The 22,190-nt window shown below is 39.8% G+C and overlaps 1 protein-coding gene across 5 annotated transcripts in view; it reads right to left on the reverse strand.

Moving 5' to 3' along the window:
* Window positions 1–22,190, reverse strand: part of LOC126178069 (polypyrimidine tract-binding protein 1) — a 260,740-nt gene that overhangs the window by 44,948 nt on the left and 193,602 nt on the right. For 2 of the 5 annotated variants that reach the window (XM_049924501.1, XM_049924503.1), the window contains exons 6-10: window positions 13,848–13,899; window positions 13,390–13,448; window positions 10,602–10,872; window positions 6,762–6,860; window positions 358–494 (exon numbers count right to left, since the gene is read on the reverse strand). In XM_049924501.1, coding sequence (XP_049780458.1) covers window positions 358–494; window positions 6,762–6,860; window positions 10,602–10,872; window positions 13,390–13,448; window positions 13,848–13,899 — 618 coding nt within the window. The remainder of the gene's footprint in view (window positions 1–357; window positions 495–6,761; window positions 6,861–10,601; window positions 10,873–13,389; window positions 13,449–13,847; window positions 13,900–22,190) is intronic. The other 3 variants (XM_049924502.1, XM_049924505.1, XM_049924504.1) reach the window with 3 other exon arrangements.

Consider the following 22,190-nt stretch of genomic DNA (forward strand, 5'->3'; position numbering starts at 1 on the left):
AAGGCAACAATTCAACACACTGGAGGCAACTGTGTTAATGGGATCTTACAAAGTTGTGACAGTGCATAACAAATGTGAGCTATGAGATGCATAGTGAAATGATTATCAAACAAAATGTTCATATGTGCTTTAGCATTAATTTTGAAACACTGTAATCATTATGACTTATGATAATTATTTTCAGAACATGTAACTTCCTCTAAACACAACAGTGAAAAAGGCAAATATGAACAAAACATTATGAGAATGCAGTTTACGACAACATGAGTGCAGGACAGAACAGTATAATTACTCAGGACGAGAGGGGCGGGGAGGAACACTGTTGTAAGTTATTTTTGTAACTGTAATGAACTATACCTCTTCATTCAGATTGCTGACAAGCAGTACACATCCACCAGTATTTAGTGAGCCAGCCAAGCGAATTCCAGCGCCACCAAGAGCAGTGGTTGCTGCTGCACCAGCCATCTGGAAACCAGCTAGAGGCATCCCAGCTGCTGTAAAAAAGTTGATCTTAATCTAGATCCTTCTTGTACATACTTATTTACTGAGCTACTGTAATTGTAGCTCTTAAATATTAATTACAATAGTTCCTTGGTGCCAGTGTAGTGCAGTTACAAGTACTAACTACTTGCAGATTATTACATTACTCACACCTTTAACATTTTTCAATAGGTTCCATGAACAAATCCGACACGTGTTGTCTTCGTTCAGTTTGATATTTTCTTCGGATGGCCCAAGATTAACCAATAAAAGTATTAACTACTTATGAAGTGCTTTCAAACAATAAGTCAACAAAGCATAAATATAAAAGAACAAAAATTCTATAGCTGACCTATGACAATTCTCATCCATTTTTGCTAGATTAATGGGATGCTATTCCACGGAAGGAAAGAGAAAAGAAATAAACGAAGTGGGGGGGGACAAACAACCCTCTGAACCGTTTATAGACATGCAATGAAAATTTATTGATTTTCTCTGAAGATAATTACTCATAGTAATTCTTGTTTCTTCTATTTCGGCCATCTATGGACCACGTGAAGTTAATTTCCTTACTGGTTTTTGATCATTCCTGTATTTCTTCGTTCTTTCAGCGTGCACTAACTTTTCTTTCACTTTTCAATACTGTGACGTGCTTTCTGACCTGTTCTTGAAACCCCTGAACTCGCTAATCCTATTTCAAAAAGTTTGCCCGTCTAGAATTTCTGCTTTCATAACACTGATTCCTGCGGAATCCTTTTTCACTACACTGAACCAACTGATCTGCATTTTGGCACTTTTGCTTCATTACTTCTTTTAATCCCAGCACCTCCAATGCTTTTTGGACCAAATATTTTCCATAGCACCTTCCTTTCCTTTTACCATAACTCTTTAATTTCTTGATTTTTGTCGAGAACTAAATACCATTTTTACTCAAATCTAAGCCGCACTTTTTTCCAGTTTTTGTAATCCAAAAAACCGCCTGCAGCTTAGAGTCGAATGCAAAGTAAGCAGAAGTTCTGAAAAATGTTGGTAGGTGCCGCCACAGCTAAATTCTGATGTCGAATATATGTAGCGCTATAAAAGAGGTGGACGACGAACTTTTTTCTCCGCCCCGAGTTTTGACCACTGCATTTCCATACATTATCCAACAAAGTAAATACAAATTCAGTATTGTTCATGTTCGAATGTAGCAGTCTTTCGATGTACTACGAAAATCCGACTGGCAAGACTGTTTGGGATGTTTGTCAATATGGCCAACTCTACATTCTGAATTTTTTCCTACCTGTGACAAGAGATGCTTGCTAATAGGAACTTTTATGAATTGTGAATCACATGCAGTATTCTCTTCACCATAAGAATAACATGAATGTGAACATTTTGCCATGTATTCCTTCGTGTTTCGTGCTATCTCATTTAAATCCTATCTGCCTAATGAACTACGAAACTAGAGTGAGACAGCAGCAAACGTGGAAGAATATACATATCATGTCATGTTTATAGTCGTATTATTCTTATGCTGTATAGTGATACAGTCAGAAATGAAGCAAGGCAACTGACTATATTTTTAAATCAAAGATTACTAATTTCTGTACAGATAAGATAACTAATTTCTGTGCAGAATGTAATGTACTGAAGTGGCATCTGAAAAGATTTTCAAACGGAGAAAAATTTTCGTTAAACTTTTGTTCAGAACATCTATCATACACAGTCTATTATTTGGTTCTTGTTGATCCGTATCAAAGAAAGCAGCTGTGTAAGTAACAACAAATAGCAGTCTCTTGCCATTGTTTCGCTAATGAGACGATTCCTCTCTCTCTTTTTAATTGTAAGCGGCGATAGCGCGCACAAAAGCAAACCATGCCGCAAACAGCGACAGGTCGTAAACACTCATTATCAGAATGCAACAAACAATGCACGACACAGTACAATAATGCATTTTGAGCTTAGAGTGACAGAAACACCTATAAAAAAGAGAACGGTACTTATCAGGTAAAAAAAGGAAGCAATCAATTCAAACCAGACGAAGCACGTGAAAAATGAAGAGTACCCATATAAATACGGACCGAGTGCCTGACGCATAGCAATGATTACCTGGTAAAGCTTAAATGCTAAGCTTACCACACTAACCAAACTACTGTAGCTGTATTGTCATTCATTCGACCTAAATAGTGTCTCATATTACAATGGACCAACTTTGTTTCGGTTTGGAGGTGTGGTCTAAAACGTTTCTCTCCCCTTGAATTTCGAGTCTCAAATTTCAGGTGCGGCTTAGATTCAGGAAATTTTGTTTTTCCTTGATTTCAAGTCTCATTTTTCAGGTGCGGCCTAAATTCGAGTAAATACGGTATTCTACTGTATAAAGGCACAGCAGTTGTATGGCTGTTTTGATGTTGGCTTTTTGTTTTTACTGAGGGTTATTTTAATTTTAAACGTCTTCATTAACATTTTTATTTTCTGGGCTCTATTTTTGTTTGATTCTTTATCTAGAGCACTCACATGTATTATTTCCCTTAGTTACTCTACCGTAGCTTGCACTTAGAAATTCTAGTGCATTTTTACTATTCATTATGAATTCTGTGTTCTTGAAAGACATTTATACTTCAGTCTTTTCTGCCAACTTTTTCAACAGGTTGACTTGCACAGCTGCCATATTGTTTCTGAGAAAATACTGCTGAATCATCTGCGCAGGCTAGATATGGAAGTGACTGTCCAGATTTTATATCCTAATCTGTTTTCTTAATGTCTAAGATTTCATTCCTTATCTTTTCAAAAATGCAGTTGACGTGGAAAGGGTTGGGGCCATCACCTTCCCTTACACTACTTTTATTTCAGATGGTTGTGAAATTTCTCCCTAGAATTTTATTTTGCACTTCGTTTCTGTCGCTGTTTCTTTAATTATTACCGAAGTTTTCGTCTGTGCCAAATTCTTCCAGTATACTGAAGAGTGTTTCTCTGTCTACGGAGTCTTATGCTTTCTTGATGTCTGTTAAGGTTTATAACAAATTCTTGTTTGTTGGACAAGTTACTGATGATCAGTTTTAAATTCCTTATCTGTTCTATGCAGCACCAACCTTTTCTGAATTACCACTGGTATTAAATGAGATGATACTCTGAGGATTTTGTATGTAATAGTCACTAGATATTCCTCTACAGTTCTTACCACCTGCCATATTTCCTTTCTTGTGCAACAATATAGGAGAGCAGACACCCACTATTCTACAACTGAATCCTCGGTATTTCCAAGTAATTTTACTCTGAATTTCAGTTTAACTTGGTGGTTTTGAATTATGAATAACATTTTCAGGTTCTACTTTTTGGAAAGGTATAACTGGTTTCTCACAATTCAAGAGTGTCTTCGCACTTTTCTTTGTTCTTAGAGGTTAGCTCACCATTGTCGCAAAGCATGGACTTCATCTCCCCCTATCTTTTTCCATCACCTCCATTCCCATTCCCTTTGTTCATCTGCTCTTCCCCCCCCCACTCTCTGACTTTGGTTGCTGTTTACTGGTACTGCAAATGAGACTTCGATTGGGAAATAAAGCCACTTTAAATGAATGCGTTTATTCATTGTGGCCATTATTATAAGGGGTACAAGAGAGGAGTTAAACGTAGCTCCTAGAAAGAAAACTAATCCGCATATTTTCAAAGCACAGTTTTTTCTTTCTCGCGGTCAACAAAATGTTTGAGTGACAGCACAAAATTAAGTAACAAATGAATTAAAATCAATCATGAACTGGATTTTTTAGTAATGACATTTACCCTTTATGTTCGACATGTATAATTCTGTGCCACACACAAATTTAAGAAATATGTAGCCTATGTCCATCCGAACGTTAGTGTATCATGTAAAAAATTGAACTAAATAGGTCATGAACTTTGAAATTTTTGGTAACTTAAAACTGCAACTTGTCTTGAAATGGTTGCACAGATTGTGAAGATGTTATGGCATCTAATCCAACATCAAGCAGGAGAGACTTTCAAAACTTTCTCTTCAGAGGTATGAAAATTTTCTGGCGTTGAATTTCTTTGGTATACAAATTCCAAATAATCAATTTCTTTCTTTGTAGAGTATCATCTTTTCCATGCTCTTAATCTTTTCTCTAGTGCATCTTCACAATTTTTGATTCTACCATCCAGGTTTCTCGTGTGTGCATCTCCGTTTGGAATCAAAATTCCACTGGAATCATTGTCACATGGACACACTTAAACTTCCTTCTAAAAGAGTTTATTTTCACTACTTGTAAGTTTTGTATTCTGGCACCAAGAAACACCTCTATCAATACTACACACACACACACACACACACACACACACACACACACACACACACACACACACACACCTAATCACAATGCAGTTACTCACAGTAACTGTTTCCAACTGTCAAGAATATTTTAAAAATAAAATCAGTTATGTGGATCTGAGCTGTGGTGATTTTTGGGAAAGACATTTATTAGTAAATATGGTTCAAATTATTGAGGGATCGTGACTACAACATTTGCTTCCAAATGCTGCTAATATTTAAAATTTTGCAGCATCAGCACAGCACAAAGTAAAACTTCCAAAAAGCCTGTAGAAGAAAGTTTACTGATAAATAGTAACTGGAAATTACTATAGTCAAGGTGCTATAAGTAGACCCTCGACATTCTCAATACTGCGAATGGCTGCAGGCAAAAACAATAGCTGCCTGCACTGTGGCATCACCACAGAGCCTTTTACAAAATCTTATTACATTATTGTTTGAGGTTGGTGTGCGAAGCTGCCACATCCAGCCCACAACAGCTGCCGAGATCAACTGAACTATTGTCACCACACTCAGTATCAGCTCTTTATATTCCATCAAGTATTCACAGACTGCTTGACATGGTGACGTTCTTTTCACGGAACACCAGTTTTAAGCAACTGCAATTCAAATGTATGCATGGGTGAAGAGGGAAGACTGTTCAAAGGAAGTCCAAAATAACTTTTCAAACACTCGAATAACTTTTAATTTTATTAATAACTTACTGAATATTCTTGTTACTTTGTTGCCAATGTTTGCAACAACGATTCCAATCATGTTGCTCAATCCATATCTAATATTCCAAGATCTATAGCAACCTTCACCACATTAAAACCAAGAATAATCTATAAATGTAAGTTATGATTAACTAACAGAGCAATGATACACAATAGCAAAATAATCTTTTTATTCAGCTTATCAGAATTAACAGAAATAAACCAGTTCCTTCCCAACTCAGTAAATCATATAGTAGCAGGAACCCAACTGTTGTTACTCAAGTTTCGAATTTTCTTTCCTTTTCTTTGATTCTTTCTGAAAAGCCATTTGACACAACCTCTTAAAATGCACTTTCTGACTGCAATTTCACAAACCCTGTAGTGAAATGTTCTTTTCAATTTGTACACACAATATTTTTTATAAACTATTACAAGCAACATTCATTACTAACTTTGGTTATATCAATGTGAAAATAAACATTTTTTGGTTTAAGACCTACACCAATGAAATCGTGAATTATGTTGGAAGTGTAATACAACAGTCAACCGATCACCATTTTTGTGAGCTTAAAAACGAAGTGTCTAGTTTATTCCGTAGTTGGCATCATATGCACATAGCTCTTACGTTTTGTTCCAAGTGAAATTATTTTTGCCATTTTAAATGAATTTGTCTGCTTTTTTCCAGAAATGTAAATATTCCCTAGAAGGAATGTGTAATTCAATGAACTGAATCCATCAAAACTGATACATTATCATGCAACAATGATTGAACAACCAAAATCCAGAAAAAGGAAGGGAAGAGAAGAGAAGAGCAACCTGAAGAGAACTGAATCAACATAATGGCATTAGGCATTGGAGGCACACAGAACACTTCTTAAAATGGGAAAAAAAAAGAAAAAAAAAGAAAGAAACTGATATAGGATGTCAGCTGTCCCCAAACATGACGTGCAGGAACACACAACCCTCTGCATATGACAAAATTTTGTCCCATATCTCACTGGGACAAATTAAAAGCAAGTATATGTCAACAAAAAAAAGCAATCACTTTAAGCCAGTTCCTCAAAAACAATTACAAACAAAAACCAATGCAGTAGTGTTGCTGCAACAGGGAAAAAGCCTTTAGGCATGTTGCTGCCTGAACCAAATGTGAACCCACATCCAACATTACTGACTTATTGCAGGAGCAGCCACCACCAGCTAGTTTTATGTGCCTCCTGGTGATAGAACAGGAGAGAGAAAGAGACAGAGAAAGACAGAGAGAAGACAGGCCAGCTGGTTCGTACCTCCCAGACCTCCAACTGCGGAGTTGCCATACGGCGAGGTAAGCGGTGAGCCAAGACCATGCATGGCTGCAAATGGTGAAGCCAGGACACCTGGAGCACCTGACAGCAATGGGGCAGGGAAAAACACATTTCATTTGTCATATTTAACACACATTAAAAAAAAACACACACACACTAGACACCTTACATATAAAAGGTCGAAGACAATTTTCTTAAATGCAGGGAACTGCCAAAAGACCCTGAAAGACTGAACAAAAGAAAATTCTAAATTACTAATGTTACATTTTAAAATGAGATGAGGCACTAGCTTCGCAGGAGTAGCAATAAATAAGAAATTTTGAAATTAATGAACTGTAATGAATACATGCCAAAGGTGGCCACATTTTATAAATACACAATAAAGCAGACAATTTATAAATTGTAGACACCAAGACTGGTGGAATAATATTTCAAGCTGTAATAGTTGTTGCAGTGTTAAAAGGAAGAACCAAAAGTGTCCTACAATGTGGAAGCATCCATGAGAATTTTAAGCAACTCTTATTACCAAAATTGGTGCCAACACACATAAAATGTTAACAGCAATGACCCCTTCTTTTCCCATACTTTCCAAAACTAAACTGACTCTTCCTACTATTTCTTTGGTGAGATACAAGTAAAAACCCTGACAATTTTAAAGCCATGCATTATGAATACCAAACACCCCGTTTTTGGGACTTATCCTCTCCCTCCACTTAAGTATAGTTGCTTTGGAATAACAGGGACGTGTGATATCCAAGGTGTCCGTGTATGGCAAACTGGTACATACAAAGGCTTGATGCATGAATAGGAGATGTTCAAGGGAGGCATTATTATAGCCACTGAATCACATCTGGACTGTTACGAGCAGAAATGTCATTCATGTTCATTATTTAGTTGATAACCTTTTGTCCTGATTGTGAAGTGTAAGGGATTTGGTTGTAAATTAAGAACTATAAATGAACAGAGTTTGCTTCAATTATTTCACATTGTATTAAAGTCTTTCGTTTATTTGAAGCTTAACCGTTAAGTTTATAGCCTCTAAATGTTGTAACAACAAAAAGGAGAAAACAGGTTAACATTCAGCTATTCATCTATACATCCATGCGAACTTTTACAGCTATTTAAGAGAGTGGTATTTCCTTACATGCATGTAAGTTTTTAAACACTTAGAATTTCTCCCGAGATATGGGCATGTTATCTTCCAGTGCGTTCAGAACAAAAGAACTGGAGAGGTCTAGGAAAAGGGGTAGTTTTTGGCAAAGTCACCCAGAACCGGGAGTCAGGGGAAACTTACTGCATGGGATGAAAAGGAAAGCGTCTTCCCTTCTCTATCCTTTTGTTAATGGACCTCTACATTCCTTTACCTTCACCTGTCTTCCTTCCCCTTCAACCCTTCTGCCTGAAGAAGGTGCCACTGACTCCAAAAGCTTGCCTAATTACAACCTTCCCCTATGTGCGTGTTCTGCGACTGCTTGGTGAGAAGAATTTTTTATTCAGATGGAGAATGACATATATAAACTAACACTGATGTACTAATACCTGACTAGATAGACAATTATGCATTTTAAGCTAGCTCCATCTAGAGCTCTTGCAAAATAATGTGACGTTTGCAGAAATGAATTGTCTTCCCAAGTGCTGAGTGAATCCAGCTCATTGTTCCAAAGGGGTGGCCATTTGAGTTGCCTGTCGCCTGGTGACCCGCACACTTCGAGAATTCATGTTACTGTGTCATCACTACCTAGAACGGCACCATGGTCTGTACGAAACGTGCATGCAGGAAAGTTCTTTACAATCAGGCATGTTCTTATATGCAAAGTCATTAAATTAATGCCAGGGATGTGACGAACTGAGCTCTAGTGGCAAACTTGACTTTGAACATCTCTATTAGCCCAACTATTGGTCATGCTGATATTGCTGTTAACACAATCATTTGCCAATTTGTTAACTATAGCTTACAGGTTATGCGCTACATGCATTTATGCACAGGATTTAGGTATTCACTGCATATCCCATACCACACAGACTTCGATTGTGTCGCCACTTGACACATTTTAACCTTTTATGAAAATTATAATACATTCGTTCATTATGAATTTACTTCCTCCACTCTGTACAGCACAAAATGGCTCTGAGCACTATGGGACTCAACTGCTGTGGTCATAAGTCCCCTAGAACTTAGAACTACTTAAACCGAACTAACCTAAGGACATCACACACATCCATGCCCGAGGCAGGATTCGAACCTGCGACCGTAGCGGTCGTGCGGTTCCAGACTGTAGCGCCTTTAACCGCTCGGCCACTCCGGCCGGCCTGTACAGCACACAATGCCAACAACACCTAGTAAAGACTAAAACAGTAAATTGTGCAAAATCTGAATACTAAATCAAAAGCTAAGTCCTATTTTTTGGTCCAACAACTACCTGGGCAAGACACAATGAACATGGGTTCCAATATGCTAAGGAAATTTATGGATGTTGTATGAAAGTGCTAGTAATATGGAAACATTTTACACACTATTAATAACATAAAATGCTAACTGCTAAATACCATGTTTTCTTCGATCGTTAATGAAATATGATAACAATAGTTCTCAACCAATATAATTAGCATTAATATATATTTTTTGAGTAGCTGTGGACTTAAGTACATTTAGACCATTTAAATAGCCATTTCTGGAAGAATGATAAAATTTAACGTTTATAATTATCAACTGACACATAATTTGTCATAAGTTTGAGAGATCCAATAGAAAATTGGTTCAAAAAGTTGTGTGTGTGTGTGTGTGTGTGTGTGTGTGTGTGAGAGAGTACACATTCTAGCACGAAGGAGTTGGGGAGTGGTGGGAGGGGGGCAGGTACCTGTATCACTGAACAACTAACCTTGGGTGGAGTCACTTGGTCCCAGTTGCAAGCTGACTAACGAACTACTTCCATGGGGAACAAAAATTTGACTTTCTGAATTTCATATGATTACCAAATCCATCTAAAATTTTGTCATAATCCACTCATTAAGAGGTATATTCTATGCTGAAGGTTTAACCCAAGAAGACAATATTACAGTTGGAAACTGTATTTGTGTTAAGAGGCAATATAGCTTGCAGCACACAAATACTCTATGCTATATTCATCCAGTATACTGACTTTCAATGAACTTTACATATAATTTCAAACCCTTTATAAATCATCTTTGGTTTAAATTCTTTCCATCGAGTATCTGACATATTAAAAAACTTTCAAAGTAATCAAACATTTTAAGCAGTTTATACAAGGGAGTTCAATTCTGTAAATAATCTGAGCGTGGCGGATTTACTGGTTTTTTTCTATGACACTTTCCGAAAAACTAAGTACACATCACCAAGGAAACTGAGATGGACAAAGTACCCCAGTCAAAATATTTACGTCAAAATTACTTGTGCCCAAGGTCAAATGAATGCCACACAGTGAAAATTTTACATATTTTTATTGTTTCAACCAACGAACACTATATTATCAATTATTAACATGTTGAGACACACAGGAACATACCAAGTTGATTGTAGTTTTAGTTTTACTTCCATGTGCTTTTGGTTTCATATCAAAGTATGCAGGCTTTGAGGGAAATGGGTAATAGATTTTTATTACTAGCAGCAACAACTGTGTAAGTACTTGTAATTATCTGTTTATCTGGCAAATCCACTGCCACTTGAGCTTTTTTTTCTTAGAAACCAAACAAATGTGTTATCAAAAGTAAGCATTGTTGATTCTAAGTAGGATTAAAAGCTATCATTACATTACAAAAACCATCACATAATGTCTACATCTACAAACAAGGCTAATATTTTACCTGGTGGAGGGAGACGGGCAGCAGCTGCTGTAGCTGAATCTTGACCAATTCCACGATGACGAGCTCCACCAGCACCACCTAGAAGTAGCTGTGGCAACAGCTCACCACCCAAAGCCAGTGTTGCATCAAGGCCAGGATCTCCAGTAGGTAAGCTTGGATTAGTGTAGTCACGACTCTTGTCATTGTTGTACTTCACATTTAAACTTGTTAGCTTTGAGTATTCAATCCGAAGAGTGCAGCATGAGTTGTAGATGTTCTGACCATCCAAAGACTGGTAAAAATAAGAAGTCGTTTATATAACCATTGACAGTGTTTACCTCAAGCAACGACACATTAGTATCAGTTACAATGTCACAATTGTACATTAGAGCAAATTTAAACACGACTGGATTAGTTGATATCACAGTGGAAAGTTGACAATTTTCCAATATGTTTAATAAGCTACTTTATGCCAAATTTTACATTTAAAAAAATGCGGTTTTTCGTGGCCATATTCCAATCTAGTACCTAGTAATGACCAGGTAACTGCTTGTTTCCATCTGAAATATCATATTCAATTTGTGTTTACTAACCATTACTCTGAAATATGGATGACACGCTTAGAAGAGGCAAATGGAAATAATAGTAATGGAAAGTATGTAACTATCATAAAAAACTACATAGATTTCTACAGCCAGTGTCATGGTGATTAAAATTCTACTGAGTGAAATACTGCATCATTGTATGAAATACTTTAGTTACAAACTGAAAAACCTACATTTCGACCTTATCACAATGGCCTTCCTCAGGACACTATTGTTCTTGGAGGAGGACAGGTGCTTCCATTTATTGAAGACAGACAGTGTCAATATGTCTTAATTGTGAATCTCTGTTGGCCGTGAACATAGTAGGCTAGTCATGACCTAAGACAGAAGGAAAGAAAAGAGGCTATTTGAGAGCTAACCAGCTTGTCAGTGATTGGCGACAGTCTGCAAATCTGCACATGGTTTCTGGTGAGCATATTTTCTTCCTAGTGAGAGTGGAAAAAATACAATCACAAGCCCTCCCCTAGCTGTTTGTTCAGGCTGTTGTGTATGTGCCCAGTCAGGCTTCTGAGTTGCACCTGCTCACAGCCCATTGGACAAATAGAGCCAACAGCCACAATGCCCAAAGTTTTTAGGCGTTCAACTTAGAAAAACGTTTGTGACCTCTAGAGGTTTTTCCATAAACATTGAAAAAAATTTTAACAAGTTGGCTTGTTTTGATACTAGATGCCTCGAATTCAGATTCTGTAGTATCGTAATCATAAGCCAATTAGACTAAAATCCAAGTTTCCTGTTAACAGACAAAGGCAGAAAATAAAAAAAAAGCACGTAGTTCTGTACAGAATTTTTGTATGAAATTATATGTAAGGAGAAAGAATATACAAGGGAAAACAACGTGTCTAATAGTTTATATGGTCCGTTATCTTCGTTAGAAGTGACTGCTACAAAGTGAATGAAACCACAACTGTACAGAAGCACACTGTCCGGGATATATTATGTTTAGTACTGCTTGTGTTGCTGGTAAGTTCAACACATGGTACTACAGTAAGCACACAGAAACACTTGCATATCCAAATGCAACATTGTGTCAAAATATCAAAGCAATTTATGACAAACTATTGAGATGTAATTTCTTGAACAAACGAAAATAATCGTTTTTATTTGTATGGACATAACTAACAGCCAAGATTTACTGACAAGCTTCTGAGACATGCCTTATTTAACAGTTTTATGACTTGTGTGCTACATATCTGTAGCAGTGTCAGTGGTCACCGTCCATTCACGTCCCAACAGCAATTTTACTGAATTCCCTGATCTTCCCCAGCCGTGTGCAAATAAGAAGGTGGCTGCGTGATGTGCAGAGGCAGAAGAATACTTTGCAGCATCATCACCAATGTGTCCTCTGCATCAAGCGGGGAGGACCTGCTTCTGTCTTTTCCTAGAACAGTTTATAGGCTCATAAAACTACCGTTTTAGCTGCTTAATGAAACCCTTGTGTTTGCTTTATGTCACTAATAATGAACACTACATTGGCAAAGTACCTTCACCGTGCATAAGTAACATGAAAATTAATACTAAATGCTCTGCACGCACCCCGAAGCGTACACTACAGACAGGTGAAGCAGAAAGATGCTGTTGTCAGGGCACTAGTGTATTTTGCTGCTCCCTGCCACCAATCATCATTCCACCACCTCCTTTGATCCCTCGACCATAACAAATATTCTTTTCAAACATATTATTCCCTTGGGCCTTTCTGTGTATGTCATAAAAATATAATTCAAGGTAAATTACATTATTTATTATTTCTGAAGACAGTACTTTTGCTATATGTCTAAAGTACTCGGTAATTCATATTAACAGGATTGGTTTTTCAATTATCACAGCTCAGAAAAATCTGTTCTTTGACAAATTGTACTTTTGACACAGATCAAAAAATGGTTCAAATGGCTCTCAGCATCATGGCACTTAACATCTGAGGTCATCAGTCCCCTAGACTCAGAACTACTTAAACTTAACTAACCTAAGGACATCACACACATCCATATCCGAGGCAGAATTTAAACCTGCGACCATAGCAGCAGTGCGTTTCCGGACTTAAGTGCCTAGAACCGCTCTGCCACAGCGGCTGGTGATACAGATCATTAATGAGGAGGAGAAAACAGACTATGAAAAACAAACTTGTCAGTCTACAGCATGGAATGGGCATGCTCCTTCAACATTGCTTAAATGTTGCTTTATAGAATAAAATCACCCATCACACTCACCAGCTTGGCAGCTTGAGCTGTGATTACATCTGGATACTGAATCAAAGCTTGGAACGTATCTGAAAGGTAAGAGGAATTTTATTACCATCACACCTTACCCGAAGTTTCATACACCTCTGTCTTACAATCCTGAGAAAAACTATAAACATCTCAATGTAAAGAATTATTATTTACAACCCACACACTAATTGCAGTATTTCTGTATAAAACGAAATTAAGTCTCTTGCAAACAAACTTTATTCTTATATTTGATGTTCATAGATTAAAAAAGATGTTGAACACTAACTACAGTTATATTCATTGTCATGTCAGCTAGTAAAGTGAGAGTATTTTGTGACATGAAGAAAACACACTATACAAATAACCAGTATAATAGGTGGTCAGTATATATATATATATATATATATATATATATTAATATCTATGTCTTACCCATGAACTACTATATAAATACTTACTGTTTTTGGTGAAAGTGACTATCTTCAAAACCTTGCCAAATCTGGTGAAAATCTGGAACAAAATATTTTTGTGTAAATAAAAACCACTTTCTGAACTTAACTATAGCCTGCATATTACGAGGTTTTTCAAGAAGTACAACAACAACAACAACAACACAGGCTTCAGAGTAGATTTCCTGTCTACAACACAAATCATGCACTGACAAAGCAGGGTACTTAAGATTCATTATACTGTTTTTGCTTGTGGGTGACACAAAAAAAGAATTGTTTTCTTTTACAATAGTTTGTCACAGATTTCTGCATCTCTTAAATGATTACAATACTGAGTACTGCTGAATAAGGTAGATGGGGACTTGTTTCAGTGAGGAACTAAATTTATTGCTACTGAATGAGCACAAATGTCACACTGCAGAAATTAACACAGAAGTGAAAACATCGTAGCAAACTGAATGGATTCTAGCTATCAAAGAATTTTAATACTTCCTGATATAGTTCTTTATTTATGGCCATTACTGTCAAAAATGGTGAATGCAAAATATGATGTATGGGCAACAAGTTTACTATAATCAGATTACTCGCTCTCCAAATAAAGGATAATCACCCTTTACTTTCACAATTAATCAGCAAACTTGGCTGTACATAGTATGGTGCATCAAAAGGGTGGTTCCCACTTATGCTAATGACAGTGCATTGGTAAACAAAGCAACATTTACCAAAAGAAACAAAAAGTTGAGTTGAGCAGACAGATACAAATAACAGTCATTTACAAGTATTCTGCTACTGGGAACATGGAGATTAGCTTGTTTCTCTAGAAAAGTCCAAAGAATAAATACTTTACAATTGTTGCTAGTATATACAGTAGGCAGTGGAGCCTAATGTTGCTCTGGGAGACTTTTTGTGGCATTCTATTGGATTACATGGAAGCCATTCTCGACAGAGCAATTTTTTGTCTGTAACGGATTGTTCAGCAGATGTTTCAAGATTAGAGATTTCAACTGCAATTTACTGAAGTTAAAGCAACAATTCATGCAAAATTTTACGTAACTAAATATGGATACTAAAGAAGCAATAAAGGGATGTTGGTTTGTATCTGATGGTATGTAAAAAGCTTGTTTAATAAAATGTGGGGCATGTTAGATACTGAAGTGTAGTGAAGGACTACTATTAGGAAGTGCTCTTTATTACAGCTCTGCGGACACGGAAGTGCCTTTTCTGCCTGTTAAATCTTTTGAAGGGAAGAGCAGTAGTTTTACGTCTTGGAAATGAAATGGCATAGCAGAGGAATATCATCTACTATATGATGAAGGAGACAGCTGACTGCTCGACATTATTCATCCACACTTTCACTGCAACAGCTCAAAGGCAGGCTGATACGCAAGCCAAATTAAACATACTGCAAGAAGCTGCAAAGGATGCTGGCCTCAAGATAAATATAGGCAAAACAAAGGAAACAAGAGTAAATTCAGGGAACATGGAGGTGTCACTGTTAATAGGGGAGCAGCAACTTGTCAACTCATTCCTGTATCTGGATAGTATAGTGACAGAAGATGGTGTAGCTGGAGATGACTTGAAAAACTGTATTAAAAAGGCAAATGCTGCCTTCATTATATATCCAATATGGAAAAGTAAAAATATCTGGTACAAAACAAAACAAATATCCATATGTTTTATACAAATGTGAAGGCTGGCCTTCTGTGCACCAGTGTAAGCTGAAAAATGGATAAAAAGATAACATCCCAGTTACAAAGCTTCATAAATAGAGGTCTCCGAAGCATCATGCATATCTGGTGGCCAGAAAAAATATGTTATGTGGAGCTCTGGTCAATAAAAAACCAGATATCTGAAGACCAGATACAAGAGAGAAAGTGGGGGTGGTTGGGAAAACACTGACAAAACCAGATGGAGCCATCAAGAAAAAAGGCATTGGAAAGGAATCCCCAGGGAGTAAGGAAGAGAGGAAGACCTAGGGGAACATTGAAGACGACAGTGGAAGGAGAAGCAAAAAGAGTTGGCGAGACCTGGGCAGAACCAATGCAAATGGCCAGACAGACAGATGGCGAGTTCTCCTGGATGCCCTATGACCTCATAGGGGCCAAAGGAATTAAGTCAGTCATGGAAGTCTTTCACTGCAACACTGTGTAGCAGAAGATGTATACCAAGTTGCTCCTACTAACGCACCCGAAAGCACACCCAGGACATGAGCTAAGCAAGGGGGAGAGTTTCTTGCTTTCTTCAAACTTACACTGAACAGATAACGTCTTCCTGTTTGGTGGGGCACAATGGAAGTTTCATTTGGATATTTTTCCTGCCTTGTCATTGGAAATGCCTATGTGACACCAACAAACCATACATAGCTCAAACAATAGCGGCACTTTTTCCCCAAATGTTCGCCACAAAAAATGAACTTCCTACTAATTCTTGCATACTCACCACATACTGTTAATATGTCTCAGAAATTTCACCTGTACAGATTATCCCTCAATTCAGATGGAGCAACAATATGTTGACTGTTGAATGCTTTTGAAGATAATCAGAGAAGATAGTAGTTATTCTGAAGACAGGTCTAGTCATTACACCCGGAGATATAACTAAAATTAGATGTCAAAAAGAATTTAATAATTGTACATGAAAACACTATTCTGACTGGCTGTTAGAAGGGACTGAACAGGCAACATTTAACCCGTAAGCACATGTATGAGTTACAATATACCCAGATAGCTTTGGTATGTTTGCAGCACTGTTAAATCAGTTCTACAACTATGACCTCCCACATTCTGCTAAACCAACTGTTCATACTTCTAACCATTTTCAAGTTCAGCAGTTTCACACATTGTCCTGTGGAGCAAAGCATTCGTGTTCTTATGCCTTGGTAAAAATATCTCCCACACATGTGAAAGTAGCCACTATAGTAACTGAACTTTAAGAAGAGATTGCACATTCTAAAATGATGTGACATGGCATCCTATTGTGCAAATGAATATGGGATAAATAATGACAGAGCGAAGTGACCTCATTTCAGAAAGTGATCATAAGACAGATACTGAGCAAGGGGTAAATAATAGTGATTCAAAAGCTCTGGCTGCAACATCTCAAGCAAGCTGCAAAGGAGAGGATAGCATTCTGTGGATAAAAAAGAATCTGAACCACCAAGAAATACTATCCCTCACGTATCAAATATGTGTGAGGTCCTTCACTAGAGTGGAAGGACTAACACTGAAGAAAGCTAAATTGTCTTCTGGGATGCACGCAAGGAACATTAATTCTCAGTTTTCAAAGAATGTATTGGTAATGATTCTGATTAGATTTAAAAGACAAACCCTCCAGAATACACAGCCAAGAGTTGGCCCACGATTGTGTGAAGTGGGATTTGATATGAAGCCATAAATCCGCTGCGGCGGGGGGGGGGGGGGGGGGGGGGGGGGGGTGTTTACAGAGAATGGGGAGGGAGGGGGATGGTAAGTGACTGCTCTCCCAGCCAAACTATCAGCAAGCTAATTACCTGGGATACCCCCAAACAGGGACCGAAAGGAAGTCAATGGAACAAGCAGCACGGTGAAGATCAGGGAGATAGTCGTGGATGTCAGAGACCAAGGGATGGCGCAAAGAAAACCGGTCAATGGCCAGAAGGCCACTCCGAGTCTGTAGATAACAAAACGCAGTTGTGTTGAGACTGTTTAATAAAGGTAACGGCCTGGGAAATTGCCATCAGTTCCGCAGTAAACACTCCACATGTAGGTGGCAGTAGATGATTTTCCATCCCAACAGAGGATGTGAAGGCATATACCACACGATCAGCAGATTTAGAGCCATCAGTGTAAAAAACAACAGCATCCCGAAACTCCCACAAAATTCGGCGGAAAAAGGAATGGAACACCATGGGGGGGGATGGAATCTTTTGGACCTCAACGGAGATCCATCCAAATTCGGGACCGAGGAACTAACCGGGGGAGGGGGGACAGAACAAAGGAAGCTGAAAATTACGGTGAAGAGAAACAAGGCGGAGCCCAACCGGTAAACCCGCCCAAGGGTGGGAATCAGGTTGGCGACGTCCATGGTCTGGGAACAGGATAGAATAGGAAGGATGAGTGGGAGAGGAACGGACAGCAATTGTATAAGACACCAGAAGCTGGGACCACAGAACAGAAAGGGTGGGGGAATGGGGGGGGGGGGGGTGGGGGCAGCCCAGCTTCAACCGGGACACTATCAACAGGGATAGTAGGGGAGGCACTGGTGGGCAAACAGATATCACGATGGTGGACTGGATCAAGCCCATGCAGTGTGGAAAAAGCAGCCTAACCATAAACTTGTCGAAAAAAAGGCGGAGAAGGATGGAGTGGTACGCACCCCAAGAGGTGTAGGCAAGGAAGCGAAGAACATTGAGTTTACGGAAATATCCTACCTTCAGAAGTCTGATATGAGCAGCCAAGTGAGCTTGTTGTCGAAAAGAAGACCCAGGAACCGAAACTGTGGGACCACAGGCAATCGTTGTGCATTGAGAGCGAGCTCAGAATCGGGATGGATCGTAGTACGGCGACAGTAGTGGACCACCAGCGATTTTAAAGGAGAGAAATGAAACCCGTGTGAGAGGGTCCATGCAGAGGCACACCGTATAGCTCCCTGGAGCTGCCACTCTGCAGAGGCCATCGAAGAGGAACTAACCCAAATGCAGGAATCATCCACATACAGAGCAGGGCGACCAAAGGACCGACAGAGGCCACAAGTCCATCGATGGCAATGAGGAAAAGAAGTACACTCAATACAGAACCCTGTGGGATGTCAGTCTCCTGGGTCTGTTGAGAACTAAAAACAGCACCAATCTGAACCCAGAACGACCGATGGAACAGGAACTGGCGGATAAAAAAAAAAAAAAAAAAAAAAAAAAAAAAAAAAAAAAAAAAAAAAAAAAAAAAAAAAAAAAAATCGGGAGTGGGCCCCGAAAACCCCACTGATGAAGTGTAAGTAAGATGTGATGGCGCCAAGCCGTGTCATAGGCCTTGTGAAGGTCGAAAAATACTGCAACCAAATGGCAGCGCTGGGGAAAAGCCTGCCGAACTGCAGATTCCAAGCAAAGTAAATGATCGATCGATCAGAGACCGTCCCTCTCGGAAGCCTTACCAACATTTGTCAGACTAATTGGCTGATAGCTTTCAACAAATGGGGGTTCGTACCAGGCTTAAGGACAGGAACCACGATGCTATACCTCCACTGAGAAGGGAAGTCACACTGGAGCCAAATACGGTTAAACACTCTGAGACGATGTTGCCATTGTGGAGCACTGAGATGTTGAAGCAGTTGGTTATGAATGGAGTCTGGGCCAAGGGCTGTATCATGAGAAGAAGGAAGTGCAGAAAGAAATTCCCATTAAGTAAAAGGTTCGTTGTAAGATTCTGACTAACAAGGGGTAAAACATAAGGCGGAAGCATCGGCCTGCTGTTTCTGGTGAGGGAAAGCAGCCGGATAGGAGGCTTATGCCGATGCCGTTGCAAAATGGGTCACAAGATGTTCCGCAAGAATCAATGGGTCCGTACAAAGGCCATCTGGGGAGGTGAAGGCCTGGGAGGGTGGACTGCCGACGGCAACCTTGGAGAGAGCGAAGTGTAGCCCATCCCCATGACATAGGGACAGTAGAACCGAGGGAAGAAACAAAGGGTTCCCAACATATCTGTTTGCTCTGTTTGATTAAATAACGAACTTTAGCGCAAACAATCACGTCAGACATGTCACGTAGGATGTCATCAATACAATCTGACAAAGAGGAAGAAAACACGACCTGTGGCAGTGTATAGAGGCCAATCGGAACGTTGGAAAGACCAACAAGGTACCTGTCCATCGGGGAGCAGGAAGGGAGCGAGAGAATCAACGGGAAATGGTCACTATCACAAAGGTCGTCATGTGGTGACCAGTGTAATGAAGGAAGGAGGAAGGGAGAAGAAAGAGAAAGATCAATGGCAGAAAAGGTACCATGACTGGCACTGAAATGAGTAGGGGAAACATCATTAAGAAGGCACAAGACGTGGTCTGCAATAAACTGGTTTATGAGAAGACCTCGTCTAGATGGAAATGCACTGCCTCACAAGGGATGATGAGCTTAAAATCCCCGAGAAGGAGGAAAGAATGAGGAAGTTGCTGAAGGGCAGTTAAGACAGCAGGTGTAAGAGTCCTGTCAGGAGGGAGATAGAGATTGCAAACTGTGACCTCAGAGTCCAGGTGGACCCTAACAGCAAGCGCTTCCAACGTAGTTTGAAGAGGAATCCAAGTGCTACCAACATCTGTACGGACCAACGTACAAACAACACCAGAGGCCCGCAGGGGACCGACCCGATTTCGACAGAAAACACAGAACCCACAGAGGGTGGGTGAGCGATCATCAGTAAAATGAGATTCCTGTAGAACCACACAAGCTGCAGAGTAAGGCGAAATAAGGAAATTTAACTCCAGAAGGTGATGGTAGTATCCATTACAATTCCATTGGATAACCACGGAATGATGATTCAAATGGGGGTTAGGCTAAAGCCAGTCATGCCGCCAGGTCCATGAACGACAGGTCATAATCTGGTTGTGAAGCTGGGGATGGGACCTCTGGTGACACCAGAGGATCCTAGTCCCGGGACTTATGATTCTTCTTCTTTTCTGTTGAGATCGAGGAGGGCTGCACTGCAAAACGGAGCCAGCTGCAGCAAGATTGGGAACAGAAAGAGATCGGGCCACCTGGGGGCCGACAGGACAGATTCTGTAAAGTTTGGAAGGTAGGAGACGAGGTACTGGCAGAAGTAAAGCTGTGAGTACTGGACGTGAGTCGTGCTTCGGTAGCTCAGATGGTAGAGCACTTGTCCGCGAAAGGCAAAGGTCCCGAGTTAGAGTCTTGGTCGGGCGCACAGTTTTAATCTGCCAGGAAGTTTCGTATCAGCGCACACTCCTCTGCAGAGTGAAAATCACATTCAGAATGTACAGCTGAACTGTGATAATTTCATAGCCTGCTTTGATCTTGGATCGAAGCACCCTTCTATCAAAGGTGAGAAAAACAGCGCGTGTGGGCACTAAGATGGGATCTACCTTCTTCATCAGCCATTGCATGGCAATGACACCCTGATCAGAGAGGTAAGATTGGATTTCAGCCTTGGTCAGACCATCAAGCAACCTAGTGGTAATAACACTTTGGGAAGAATTTAGAGTTCTACGGACCTCGACATGAGCAGAGCAGCCGTGGAGAAGCGAGGCAACAAGCAGTTGTTGAGCTTCCAAATCAGAAGTAGGCTCCAAAAGTAAAGTGCCATTCCGTGAACAAGAGCAGGATTTCACAGGCCCGGCAATTCCATCCACACCTTTCTGAATAATAAGCGGATTTATCATGGCGAAGGACTGACCGTCTTCAGTATGAGACCAAGAGGAACTGTGGTGCAGTTGGAAGGGTCTTTGAATCGTTTGCCTCATTCCATTTACGTTTTGTAGACATTGATTGGGAAGGTGAAGGTGACTGGCTCACTGCGAGAAAATCCCCGTGATTGCAAACGTCTCCGATGGTGCACTCCTTGCAACTAGGGGCCCACTCTTCACAAGGGGCCCACTCACCTTATTCCCAATAACACCCCAGGTGTGTTCCCCAAGGGGAGGAGGAAAAGAATAACAAGAGGATAGACAGGCAGAACGGAAGGGAAAAGATACTGCAAAGACTGGGTCCCAGTGATAGCCAAGCACGAACCCACCAAAAAGTGGCAATGTGGCGAGCCCGAACCCCCCATACCCACCCCCTCCCGGGGGGGGGGGGGGGGGGGGGGGGGGGCTATGTAGAAGTGATAATAACAAACAAGCGATTCTTTTGTGTACTCTTAACTGAAATACCCTCGGCATTTTCTACTACAAATTGCTTATCCGTTACCAAAAATGTGTACTGCGAAACTCTTGCACACAGCAGTATTTGAGAGCTAAGGCTAGCAATTGTCGACAATAAAACCAATGATGGAAGGTCTTTGTGTTCTACCAATTTATGATTAGGAAGCTAATCGCTCAAGTATTTACAGAACACTCCAGCTACATTAACTGTGACATGCTTCAGCGAATCCAATGTTAGTGGCCAGCCAACATTAATTCTTTCTCGAGCCCCACACGTTCTCTGTTTTGTCGATACTTGCAGAATCTTGTCAAATGAGACCTGCTGCATGCTTGAAACACTGTCACTGCACTCAAAAAACAAAGTTATTTTATTTGAGCTCTGATTATTGCTTTGACTTGTTGCCCAACAATGTCTTTTCTACTATTGTTAACACTCTTTATTGCTGCTGTGCACCCACGGTGCGTGCGTGCGCGCACGCGGTGCGCTAATCAAGATACTGTATTTCCAATGGG

Source organism: Schistocerca cancellata, chromosome 1 (assembly GCF_023864275.1).
Source record: "Schistocerca cancellata isolate TAMUIC-IGC-003103 chromosome 1, iqSchCanc2.1, whole genome shotgun sequence".
In the NCBI taxonomy this organism is placed as follows: domain Eukaryota; kingdom Metazoa; phylum Arthropoda; class Insecta; order Orthoptera; family Acrididae; genus Schistocerca; species Schistocerca cancellata.